The following is a 13,810-nucleotide window of genomic DNA, read 5'->3' as shown; positions in this document are numbered from 1 at the left end:
ACGTATTTTATAAAACAACCAATAAATAATCAGATATTAATTTCTTCGGTATATTAATCAGAAAAAATATGACACATGTCCTCTCCTTACATTTCAGATACTTCCTCCAGTTCAAGACGAGGATGGGAATGAGGATATACTCCGATTCCGCTATAGACGACTTCTCAATGGCACCAGAGTGTTTCGGTCTCAACATAGACCCGAAGGAACTTGGCGATTACAATTACTATGACCCTGTCTTCGAAGAGAAGACAGATCCTCATCACGACTTTGCCGAAATACCCTGTAAGTTAATAGTGTTCAATAAACAATGTCATTGTTTTTATACCTCTATTTATAAATTTAGCAATTATATCTTCGGAGTTACATCACTTAATTTTCTCGCATCACCTTTCTTCCATTTTACAACAAGACGGATTTATTCACGGTTGAAATCTCTTTAACCCAATACTAAGAATTTGAATACTACTTTTATAGTGTTAACAGCCAAGGTGTGAAACAACCTACTGGCGTCTTTGTTTTCAGCTTAATATAATTTAAGAGCCTTCTAGTCAAGAATGAATAGGTTAGTTCTAAGCAAGCATGTAGCATCATAGACCTCATCATCATTTAACATCAGGCGGGACAGAGGTCAAATGCTTTGCCTGTATTCGATTAAAAAAAAACAATATAATTAGGATTAAAAAATAAACAATCCATACAATACCATATTTAGCTGACGAAAGTTTTGATTAACATTTCATTCATCATTATCATTTCTGCCATAGAACGTCCACTGTTGGACATAAGCCTCCCGCATAGACATCCGATAAAACCTGTTCAAAGCCTGCAACCAGCGTCTTTCGACCACCTCAACAGGATAATCCATTAGCCTACTGAGCGAACGTCTTTCGCTGCGCTTCCTCATTCCAGGTCTTCACTCCAGAACCTTATAACCTCGGCGACCATCTTAACGCAATAGTTTCAATAGTCCCTTGATAAAAAATACCAAAGAATAGCATGTAACATAATCTTTTATAACCAACCTATGGAACCGTCGCTTGGTCCTCACGAACATGAAATCACAACCTAAAACGACATCCCTTTTTAAGGGGCAGTAGTGCTCAGACCGTGTTTGGTGAACTCCCAATCCAGCAATAAAATAAATGTGATAAATCGAGCTTAGAGTGCTAAGGTATCGCTCGAGTCTAGACCCTTCAGGTAGCCTTTGTGTCTAAGCTTCCGAGGTAGCTGTCGTGTTTAGGAATCCTCGATGTTATTTACAGCAAAAACATTAAGGCAAGCAACTTGAACCTGGTAAAATTGTAAATGCGAATAGGCAACCAAAGTAAATATAAGTAAAGTAAGGTAAAGTATCGTTGGTGATCTACATTCTTCTTTTCTCCAGTATACCGGTTCACGCCTTGCGGTGCTTCTGGGCGGTTCGGTCCAAACCAGACCATGTGCGATGCCGCGTATAACAATTCTGCGGTTTCGGTGACCGTTCTTGACGAACCACCTTACGAGGGGATTCAAGTATGGGAGGTGCCCAATGAAGGGATATATACGTGAGTATTTAATTCAATTCATAATGTCTTTATCCAAGTACGCATTTACACGTATTTTAAATCGTCAATTATTTTAAAATTATAAGCAGTAAGCTAACATTGGCTCTGATCTGTTGAGAATAGCTGACCAGAAACTCGGCAGATTCGCTTTTAAATGAAAATTAAATGTAGTTTTATGTAGATATAATATCAACCATTTAAATGTATCATCAAACCAAGTTCCACACATTACTATCAACTAAATACTCTTGAATGGTTTAATAAAATTTATGAAATAATATACTTTTAATTTTAAATTTAAAACTAAGAAAAGGAAGATCTAAAATATCTTGTGGAACTCCATTATATATACGTACACTTAAACAGAGTATGTTTAATGCATATTAGTTAACGTTTGCAAATATACAAATGAACTTCTGCCCATTATGATATAATATTTATGATATACGGTACATGCGATCTTAAGTCGCGGTTTCGATTTCGGGAATACAATCTTATATAATCCACACTGTGAATTAATTGTATAGGATTGGCACAGCCCAAAAAGAAGTTTCTAGTGAGACAGCAATGTCCTCTGCGTACCATAATACCACACTGCGATCGCCAACCCGTCTGCCAAGCGTGGCGATAATAGTATATCTCCCTATGTATATCTTTGGAAGAAACCTATGCATAACAGCGGGTGTCTATAGCCTGAAACGACGATTTTAGAAGTTTTACACTAATTATTTAACTCTTATGTTGTGTCTAAATTAAGGCTTTAATTATAAACTAATTAATTATTATAAATAAAATAAATTTAGTTATATTTTTGTTACCAGAATGGAGAAGTAAAAGTGATGATTTATTTTTACTTTTAACAAACTCAAATGATTAGGAAAAAACACTGAAACAAACACAACATAGTTAGCATTTTAAATTCCGAAATACGGCAAAAGGTTTAAAGCTTTTTGCTTACAAATGAGCTATACATTTACCTTATTAAAGTTTTTACATCAGTCGTACACTTAAATTTTAAATGAACAATGCTTGGTCTAATGTGTGCCGCAAAAAATCGATGTATAAAAACAATTATTTTTAATTTGACCAGGACATTGTAATAAATATGTTTGAAAGTTAAAATATAATCTGTAAAGAATAGGTACTAATATAATTGGTAGGTGGGTCCACTGATCCCTAGTAATTTGCTGACGATAGCTTAGTATGAAACGGAGTCCGTTGCAGCTAATTAAAGTTTTACATTTTTGCGTGTACAAATTAAAATTATCCATATAGTTTATACCATAACATATAAATAAAGTTTATCATAATTTTATAAACGGGATTCGTTTGTTATTATTAATAAAAAAATCTATTTTATTTTTACTTTACGTGGCATATATTGAGTGGGCAGCAAAAATGTTTGTCTAAAACCGCATGCAGTTCGCGGGCCGTACGTTTGACACCACAGTTTATATCTATAACCAAGTATATTATACAGTATTATATACACTACTAGCTGATCCCGCAAACGTTGTTTTGCAAAAGAAAATTGATATTTTAATTTACAAATAAAAAATAAGGGTTGATCGTAGAGGGGTGAAAATTTATGGTTGTATGTATTCTTGTATGCTGTATCATAAAAAAATAAAAACAAAAAATTTCGTTAAAAAAATAAAAAATATTTTTTAAGTGTGAACAACCTTTATCACTTAGGGGTATAGAAAATAGATAGTAGCCGATTCTCAGACATACTGAATACGCATATTAAATTTGGTAAATCAGTCAAGCCGTTTTAGAGGAGTTCAAGTTCGAACACCGTGACGCGAGAATTTTATATATTAGATATTATTATATACGGTATATAGACAAATAAAGGGTGTCTACTTTCAGTATTATAGGCACCGGTGGTTCTGGTGGTCTGGGATCAGCGTGGGCGGGTGTGTCCCACGGCGCGCAGGTGCGTGCGGTGTTTGAGTTTCATCGCGGAGAACGTGTTTACATGCTCGTGGGCCAGCAGGGGATCAACGCGTGCAAAAAGGTTAGTTAATAATAATCATCATTTCAGCCGCTGGACGTCCACTGTACATAGGCTTCGCCCATAGATTATCAATAGGACCAGCAGGGAGGCGGCTTGCATCCATCCTCTCGCCACTTAATAAGATTGCTGGTACGTGGTTTGTACTCCTGAACCTTAAGGTCCAGCGGCCATCTGTTCTGCGCTTTTGTGGCCTGCCCATTGCCGTTTCAACTTGCCAATCCGCTGGGCTTTTCAGTTCACATTTTTTCCATTTTTTTTATTCCTTCTATCTTGCAAAATAAATCCTAAATAAAGCTTTCACTGTAATTAAAATACGTCATCAGAATTCCTTAAAGTGACATCAACATCGTCAGTCAAATACGACGGGGCTATGGAAGACCAGTGCGCCACGGTTCGTCATTCATCGGTCCGATTTCGAAGAGGTTCGCTTGCACATAAACACAAACACACACGAACACACAAATACATTCGTACACGGACACTATTCCATACAGAAAAACTAAAGAATAACCTTAATTCCTCCTTTTTTAAATAGGTTATGATCATCATCATCTTCATCATTTTAGCCGATAGATGCCCACTGAAAGTCATACACTTTCTCTAAGATAGCCACGTTGACCGGCCTTTACATTACCAAATGTTGTGATCATTGAAAATTCGATACATAAATACAAAACATAAAAATATGAATAGAAATCAATTTTTAATCTATTCAACGCTATTTGACAACAATCACTTTTATTACGAACTGGACCGAAGATGCAATCAACAGTAGATACGTCAGATTTGTCTGGCACACCTGATTCATTAATCAACTGGCCTCGTCGGACACGAGGTCGGATGGTATGGTACAGGGGTTGCCAACCTCTAATCAGTTTGGAAAGAAGCATTGCTGGAGTTACTTCCGTCACTTCTCTCAGCACTAACGCTTCTCGGAGTGGTAGTGGTGGCTGAAGTTCGGCCCTCTCAGTCGCCTTTATATCGGAGTCCTAAGCAGGTAATATCGATGGGTGATAACGTAAGCTAAGGTCGCCTCGTGAGGCTTCCACAAGGGGACCTTAGTTTAAGCCTAGTCATTCTTTGGAGCCTTCACCGTAGCGATGAAAGCTTTTTGACCTCCCAATCTGGTAAACAGTATTTAGTGGCACGAGCCAAGGCTCCGCTAGAAGCTCTAGAGCTTCGCTACTTTAATAAAGGTCTAAGGTTAGATTAACCTCTGCACCCAAATCTGCCAGATTAAGCCCGCAAAATATGTAAATGCTATTTAGACAGCAGTGACAGTCCGGTTCAAAAAAAATCTGGCGTAACTGTTGGGCTTAAAGAACTTTCTTAACGGACTCTGGTGAATTTTTTCTACTTCCTCACGTTGAAGTGAAATTAAATCTGTGCAAAAAAATGTGTAAAAAAGGAGTTGCGTGAATTATCATTATTATATTTGCAGACTCTGTCGGCGCAGGAAGGTCAGGAATGCTCAAGGCGCTCATCGAATGAGACGCAGATGGTTTTTACCAGCAAGACGCATGAAGTCCGAAACACGGACGTCAACGACGGCGGCGGTGGAGGCGGCGGTGCCACATACATTTTTGTAGTGAGTGACTTCTTTAGTACTACGTTCAAAAACTCAAGAATGCTCATTCAGGAAGCTAATTATTGCCGTCTGATTCATTCTAAAACTGTATTTGTAAAGAGCAACTGTCAAGTTCCTCGCGGGTCTTCTCAGCAGAACTGCTTTGCCGAACCGGTGATAGCTTTTTGTAGGACTGTATATTTTGACATTTCATGTTGTTTAAAGTTTCTGAAGTGCTTGTAACAGCGTATTTGAATAAATAATGTTTTGATTTTAAACCCATTTGCCTCGTCGGAAGGTTGGCTCGTGTATTACAGGAGTCACCAACCTCTGATAAATTTAAATAGAAGCGTTGCGGTTTCTTCAGTCCTTTTTTGTAAAAACAAAGAAATTTTTCCATCACTCGGAAGGTAATATGTATTATCATTATTTGAAAATCCAGCCTTAAGAATTAACCTTTTTGAATATGTTTCTAAGGTGACCAGGTGTCGCTTTAAATTGTGTGTTTTCTTATAAAGAATTGAGAAAGATAAGATAATTAAGTTTTATTTATATTTAAGACTTTGGCTTGCTTCATTATTACTACGTTTGTTATTATAACTAAGTCTTAAATATTTGTCATCCGGGAGTTTTCCTCTAGCTCTTCCTGAGCTTTTTTCCTCTATAATATATTATTGCATCATACTTATAAAGCATATTTATTACTATGTAATAAATTACTATGTTTACATATTAATAAACATGAATAAAAAGCCATTGACCACGAATGACAGCTCAAACCGTGGTCCCACTAATAACTGACAGTTATGAATAAATAAATGGTTAAACAAATGACAAAAATAATAAAACTAAAGTTATATAACTCTGGCAGCGAAGGAGATGAGGCGATGTATAGAAGAAAAGTATGGAAAGAAATGAAAGATATTGTAAAAGAAATTAGAGGCAAGAATGAAAGACCGAAAAGGACGAAAGAGAAGTATGTAAATAAAAAGAAAAAAAATGTTATGTAAATATAGAACCTATTCACCCATAATAGCGGTTTTATGGACTCCATTACTGGGGGCCTTTATTTTTCCTCTTCTTTTATTCTAAACATTCTCTTCCATTCCTTTCTATACTTTATTTCGCTTTTTTCGTCACCGTTACTTCGCCATCACCTCCAGAGAACTTCTTTTAAATTTTTCACAAGATAGTGTTGAACGAGTGACTTCAAAAACGGGACATTTAAAAATAAGCCTGTGGTCCGTTGGTGCAGGCCTTCGACCACAGTCACTCTATTTAGCGTCCACCTAAGCAATCTAAGAATCATTTGTTTTATAAAAACAGTAAACTCTTTTATTGCTACACGTTTCTTCACTGTTCTCGAAAATTAGAATAAGTCCTGTGTTGTAAATGTCACCGAAATATCGTTAGGAATTCTACTCGTATATTTTGTGTCATACGTGTCCTTTGTAGTTGCTTAATCAGAGCTGCTTCCAAGATAGAATAATAAAAGAATGTAAATAATAATAGAAATATGTAATAGCATAACCAAAAAATAAAGAACAAAAAAGAGATTAATAAGAATGATAAATAAATAAGGCTTATTTTGTATTTTTATGCGTATTTTAATTTAGAATAATATACGTACAGAGTAATTACAGTTGCAAAAGCGTTCAAACTATCAATAAATTAAGTTTAGAAATAAAAAAAAACGTAATGTAGTATAGTTAAAGAGGCATTTCAAATTTTACATATTAAAAAAGTTATTGTCAACTATCTATCTCTGCCAGACTGTGTATACAGCACAAAGATAAAGAATATAGCAAAAAGATTTCAATAGAAAAAAAAAATTAATGTAACATTATCGTTTACAGGGCTATTGGAAATAGGTTTAAAGCTTTTAAGCCTTTAACTGAAAAAAAAGCTATTCGTTCATATTCGTTCTCTTTGTAGCTTTCACGCTTATAAATCCTTCTGTATATTATTAACATAGTATATTTCAATAAGCATAGCAGACGAGTACACTGTTAAAGTCTAAAACAACCTGATATTTATACATACGTACACAATATAATTCTAAAGTATGGTTCAGCTTTTAAAATAGAAAACTCTACACAGCCGATTGTAAATAGACGTCGAACTTTAGAGCTTTGTAAAACCTTATAACCAATCATTCTGTATAATAATCTATTAATTTTATATAATAATAAGGAAAATGAGTTTTAATTTAATGAACATAATTTTTTTTGTTATGAAGATCGATAAACAGGGTCACGCTGAACCTCTTATCATCGCTGGAGGCGGAGGGGGTTTGAGCGTCGGAATATTCCACGACGATGGCTCCCAACACGCCAAGGGCGAGACCACGGCTGCACCGGAATCCGGCTACATGTACGGACCTCCTGGAAGGACTTCCGGTATGCTCTGTTCGTTATAATTATCATCATCAATTCAGCCTTAAGACCCACTGTTGGACATAGGCCTCCTTTATAGATTTTCAATAACCAGCACCCAGTGTCTTTCGACTTTTGTGTCCACCCTATGAGTTGTGGGATCTTTTTAATTGGAAATTATAATTATATGACTGATTAAAATACACAAAAAACTATACCAGTAATAAACACATAATTGTTTTTTTTTAAACTAAAATTAATATTCCTTATTTGTCTCAAACTAAATGTGTCTGCATGTATGTCATATGCGTGTAAAGCAGTAAAAGGTCTTTATTCGCGGAGCATATATTCCATAAATATGTCGCGAATACAGAAACCATGAATATGGAATGATAATTTATATAGATTTATAGGGGATACGTCCACATGTGACAAAGCATATGAAAAAAAATCCATTTAATTAAAGTTTTTGAACATTTTGAATAATTATCTCAAGACTTAAACAATGGTTTTTAAGAATTTTGTAATTTTCTCTTGTTTGGCAGGTTTTAAAAGCTCCTTCAATTCAGATTGATACACAGCAGTCGTATTAGCAATTTGCCTCTTAAAATAAGACTTCGTTCCACAAACGGATCAATATTCATAAAGAAATCGCAAAGCTTTTTTGCCATTTTTAAGTCCTCACTAAATTTTTAAAATTAAATGTCACGTTTTTAGTGCTTGTTGAATACTCTTCCTCAAAATATATTGGGTTGGATATTTATTGGTATCATTTTATTACTATGTATGTACTTATTAGATCCGCGAATAAAGAAATTTTTAGCCGCGTATATAGGAATTGGGTCGCATTTTTTAATCTGCAAATAAGAAGCTTTTACTATATATTAAATAGGCGCGGAAACAGGTATATATAAGTGTAAAAAGAGTAAATATCTAATAGTAAAAGTGTAAAATTGTAATAAAAAAAAATAAAACATTTAACGTTCAGAATCTTCAAAAGCTATCGAAAGATCTAGAATTGGAAGAGGGATAATATATCTACATACACATTTAAATATGATATTTGTGCGTAATTGGTATTCAGGTGCTGGAGGGGGTTGGATATCTAGACCCGGACCTAGCACGCCTGGACACGAGCTGGTCCGAGGTGGGTCGGTGCCAGAAGGTGCCATAGGGGGTATGGCGTGCACAGGCGTCGCGCATGGAGGCTTCGGCGGCGGCGGTGGAGGCTGTCGGCGGGGAGGAGGCGGCGGCGGCTGGCTGGGTGAGTATTCGGAAAAAAATAAATATTCTTTGTTTATATACTTTGGTTCCTTTGAGAACCTATGTGGTCTTTGAATTTGAATAAAAATCCAGATAATGCCGAATTTTGTATTTCCTTCAACTATTTTACAAAAGGTCTTTAGTCGGTGAGTGCAGGACAAGAAGTGACGTTTTACCCTCGCGTTTTCAATAATATAAGTGGCCGCAACAATATATAATAAAAACTTTGTCACTTTGTAATTATATAATAAGAATTATTATTTAATTACAAATAATTGTACATAGTTATAGAAATATAAAAATAATTACTAATAGCATCGTGACAATTACATGAAGCGGTTTGGTAAGAAATAATGAATTTATAGCAAAATAGATTTTCCGTTAATAAATATAATTTAATTAATGCACAATTTCTACCTATTATATACTTTAAAATAGTTAGAGTAAATAAATATTTTCCGTACATTATGTCCGTATTCCGTGTATTATGTAAATTTGAATTAAATATCAATAATAATAATCTTTATTATGTACAAAAACTTACATCTGAGACACGTGTTATTGTTAACAAAATATCTTTATATCAAAAATAGTGCAAATATGTGGCGTGATATGTCGCTCCAAGCTTTTAAATTCAATGCAGTTACCTTCACACTGAAAAATAAAAAATTTCTTTAGATATATTGTATACCGAAATTTATGTATGTACGATGTTTATTTATAAAAACTAACATAATAAGATCATATAAAATTCTTTTTTATTGACTAGACTTATTAGAAACTTAACATAAACTTATTCTAGGTTTAATCTAATGTTGATTGAGTAGATATTTTGCGTATGTACATATATATTCGTAATGTTACGCTCCACATTGGCAAATATGATTGGTGCGGCAAGATTGTACTTACTCCGAGACACTAGGACCCTAAATGGAGGATGTTAAATTATAAAGTGTTTTTTTTTATGGCCCCTGCTATTGGGGGCCTCTCGTACCCCTAACTTTTTAGGATTAGGGACTTTATTGTTCAATATTTTTTTTTCAGTCTTTTCTTTATTTATCACTCTCTTTCACGCGTTACAATATGTATGTATGCATTGTTTGCTTTTGTGCTTCACAATATCTTTCGTTTTACTCTTTTATTTTTTCTTTCTTTCCTCGCCTTTCTTCCATCATCTTACTCTAAGGTGGCTAGGTACATTTTATTTATTTTTATTCTTTAATTTTATCTTACATTTAATTTATCTTTGATTTTACATTTATTTTATTTTCTTAATTCTTTATTAGACATTTCTTTTTCTATTTCTTATTATTAGTTAACAATTTATCTTGTGCAGAGCTTATTAAGTATCTTATTCTAAACAGTTTTATTTCTTTCAACCGTATTACTCGCATCCCCACGAGCGAATTCGGGGGTCCGAGTTCTCGTGGTAAATCCAGTCTGGCCAAGCTGATCTAACTTGGCGTCATGTTCAATACAATCAAGACTGACAAAAAAAATTATAAAGACATAGACTGTTCTGAGTGATGGATGGGGAATTGTGTACACTGAGGTAAAGTTATTCAAGTGTCTGTCGTGGTGGAAGGTGGCAACACTAACGAGGGTGAAGGCAATCACGGTGGAGGCGGGTGGTCGTACGTGGACACCAACCGCGGCTTCGCGAAGTACACACGAGTCGGCCACGCGTCTCGCACCGGACCTGGAGAAGTTCTCATCATTCCCGCCATACACGTAAGTATCGATAATCCTGCACCAATAGAGGAACTAATGTCAGCCCTAGATATTAGACACCCAATGGAAGGCAAAGGCTTCCAACAAATGACCGATGACCGCTCCTTGAGCTGCTACATCCATCTACATCATACAAAATACAAATCATACATTAACATACAAAATGCACTACATACATTGTTACATACAAAAGAACTAAGGTCTTTGACAGTGTGTACTGTTGGTGAAGATCCGAAAGGTGAAGGTAAGGATCCGAGAACTAGTAGATATCAACAGGAGAGCATTGGAACAGCTATATTTAGAACTTCGCTCCGAGATTGAATTATAAATAAGAAGATCCGCAGAAGAACCAAGATCACCGACGTAGGTCGTGGAATCGTTCGCCTGAAATGGCAGTTGGGTCGGGTCACATTACTCGAGCGACCGATGACTTTCTGGGCCAAAAGAATCTCGAGTTGCAACTGCCAGTTGTAAAACGTTATATGGGTAGACTTTCCACTTGGTGAATCGGGAAGTAGTCGTGTCGATCTTTAAGGAAGACGTATACCTTGTAGTGAGCGTCTATCGACTAACATAATGATAATGAATGTAATAAATTACTAAAACACAATTAAAGTACTTCTTATTCTCAGAACAACTTGCACGTCTTGTGTACACTATATTTATAGATAAGTTATATGTTTGTGGACAGAGTTGCGGTTGTGACTATCGCTGTATCGCACTGAACGAGCATCGCAGCGAGGTGACATGCTACTGCCCCTCAGCCTGGAAGTCCGATCCCAAGGACCCGACGAAATGTGTTCGTGAGTGTCCTCGTCTATCTAATGCTTCTAAATCCTAATTGATTCACTCAAAGGAAATTCACTGTAATCAACAAAGAATACGTAGAGATGTCCAAGTGGCAACACCTTAGGTTTATGTTATAGGCATGGCACAATTAAAACATGGTCAAAATCCTAAAATATCTATCCCGTAAAAAGGCTTTAACATGGCATACCTATATTTAATGGAAGCAGGCGTTACCTTGCGGAAGTCCATCCTTAGTAAGAAAAGGATCAATATTTAGCCACTTCCGCACATGCAGTGGTACTCGTGTTTGGCACTAATCGGTGTAACATAACTCCTGAAGATGCCCCGTGGAGGGGTGAAACACGTGTTGAGTAGTTTGACGGTGGCGGTGGCGGTTGTGTAATTCGCATTGTTTGCCGCATACGCATTTATCAGCGGGCTGGCGGGCGGTGCACTTTGTTACACGACTACCACTGCATGTGCGAAAGTGGCTAAATATTTCCATTGCATACCTATTTTTCTAAATATTGGATGATGGGTTATATGTAAAACCTTTTAAGGGGCAGAATGTACAGTTCATTTGTCACCAAAAATCATAATAGCTTTTATACCTTTTTCATATCAACCTGTATAAAGTGAGCACTCTGAAATATACTATGGTGTTATGAATGCGACAGGCCTGTCACTTTTGACAGTAAAAGGCTTCACGGATAGTAAACAATTATTAATTTTAATATACAGCGATAAGTACTTCGAAAATGCTTTAGTCATATTATTCTTATTTACTTATTTATTTATCCTTCCTTTTTACAAAATGCAATGACAGACTTAATGCCTTTAGGCATTGTTATATATTATTTCTGAACCTATTTGATTTTTATATAGAACCTTACATGAAATGACAGCAAATGTACATACATACATCAATAATATTTACATATATATATAGTTATATACATCTATAACAGATGACGTTGATTTTTTTATTCTATAAAACAGGCTGATAGATTAAAAAAAATTAAAAATAGTGTAAAAAGAACAATATCACTTCCGAAGGCTTAACATAGAATTTTTGGCAGAAGAATCGTGGTACCATGACTGGGTTTTGCTGGTCATATGCGTAGCCGGTATCACTGCCTGCGGTATCATGCTGCTGTGCTTCTGTTTGTATTTATGTAAGTATCAGAATTAATTAAATTACCTTATTTATACATGTTCCATAAATCAACGTCATTGAGATTGTTTTTGTTTTATCAATTGTGACGAATCCAAGCCGATAGACGTTATTTTGGTGGTAACTATTTTTTTTATTATAATAGCATTTATGGCTATAATTTATTGTAGGCCTACAAGACATAAAAAGTAGGCCTACAACACAATAAAAATGACAAGAATAAAAAGAAGATATCATCATTATATTACAGCCAATAGAAACCCACTGCAAGACTTGCTGCCTCCAACGATCGCTACTATGATTTGTCTTGTGTTACCGCATTCGTGCAAACTTAACTATGTCGTCGGTCCACTTAGCGGCCTTATCACGCCGCGTCTACCTACATGTGGTCGCCACTCGAGAACCTATCGGCCCAGTGGCGTAGCTAGGGGGTGGCGAGCGGGGCGGCCGCACCAGGCACCACAAGTAGAGGGGGCACCAAAGTTGAAAATAATTTTTTTGAATGATGAATAATGAAATGTTAAAAAAATGAAAACCATTATTTAAAGTAAATAACATAAAAAAAATATCAAATTTTACTATTTTTATGCTAAAAAAGTTGTTAAATAATATGAACATAAAAAAATAAACGGTTACAAATTATAATATACACAGTGTTTAAGCCTTTCATTCGGAAAACACAAAGTGTTTTTAAAAGGGCCCTAAATGACAAAATAATAAATTATTACATTATTGCAAGATTAGAAAATGTGATTAATGACTTTGCAGGCCAAAAAGCGAGGAATGTTCGTTTTTAAATTTTCCCAATAAATTTTATTAAGATCTAATGTTATTTTATATATATTTATTATTATTTTGAACCAAAAAAATATGTATTAACTACATTCTGTTCTGAATTTTGAAATTAGAGTGTAGACTCTTTGGGGGGGGGGGGGGGCACCAAGCCCCAATCTGCCCCAGGCCCCATATACCATAGCTACGCCACTGTATCGGCCCAAACAACCATCAGTCGCACAAGCGCTGTGCCCCGCCCACTGCCACTTTAAACGAGCAATCCTTAGAGCTACGTCGGTGATCTACGTTCTTCTACATTCATCACTTTATGACTGCTCGTTCTATTTTTTCCTTATTTAACAAGTAAACCAAATGGTTGTTTGAAATCACCTGACCTCTACTGAGATAACACAGCCACTTGTACTTAATTTTTTACGCAAATTGCGTCTTACTGATGTGCAATTAAGATTTAACAAGTAAATAAATTATTTAGAACATATGTTATCAAACTGTACATACAAAAAAATTATAGTATAATGATTTGATTGGAGAAAACTTTGCTTGGAATTA

The 13,810-nt window shown here is 35.5% G+C and overlaps 1 protein-coding gene across 1 annotated transcript in view; it reads left to right on the top strand.

Moving 5' to 3' along the window:
• The window catches only part of Alk (Anaplastic lymphoma kinase), a 68,245-nt gene that overhangs the window by 38,079 nt on the left and 16,356 nt on the right, over positions 1 to 13,810 (top strand). The window contains exons 9-17 of the mRNA XM_068768278.1: positions 98 to 285; positions 1,388 to 1,547; positions 3,420 to 3,567; positions 5,009 to 5,155; positions 7,374 to 7,533; positions 8,594 to 8,773; positions 10,358 to 10,503; positions 11,195 to 11,306; positions 12,372 to 12,467. Coding sequence (XP_068624379.1) covers positions 98 to 285; positions 1,388 to 1,547; positions 3,420 to 3,567; positions 5,009 to 5,155; positions 7,374 to 7,533; positions 8,594 to 8,773; positions 10,358 to 10,503; positions 11,195 to 11,306; positions 12,372 to 12,467 — 1,337 coding nt within the window. The remainder of the gene's footprint in view (positions 1 to 97; positions 286 to 1,387; positions 1,548 to 3,419; positions 3,568 to 5,008; positions 5,156 to 7,373; positions 7,534 to 8,593; positions 8,774 to 10,357; positions 10,504 to 11,194; positions 11,307 to 12,371; positions 12,468 to 13,810) is intronic.

The sequence above is a fragment of the Battus philenor genome, unplaced genomic scaffold (assembly GCF_028537555.1).
Source record: "Battus philenor isolate CCGP_79_NKW_IND1 unplaced genomic scaffold, ilBatPhil1.0.hap1 SCAF_25, whole genome shotgun sequence".
Lineage (NCBI taxonomy): Eukaryota > Metazoa > Arthropoda > Insecta > Lepidoptera > Papilionidae > Battus > Battus philenor.
Note: the sequence above shows the minus strand (reverse complement) of the source record. Positions and strands in the feature narration are given on the sequence as shown.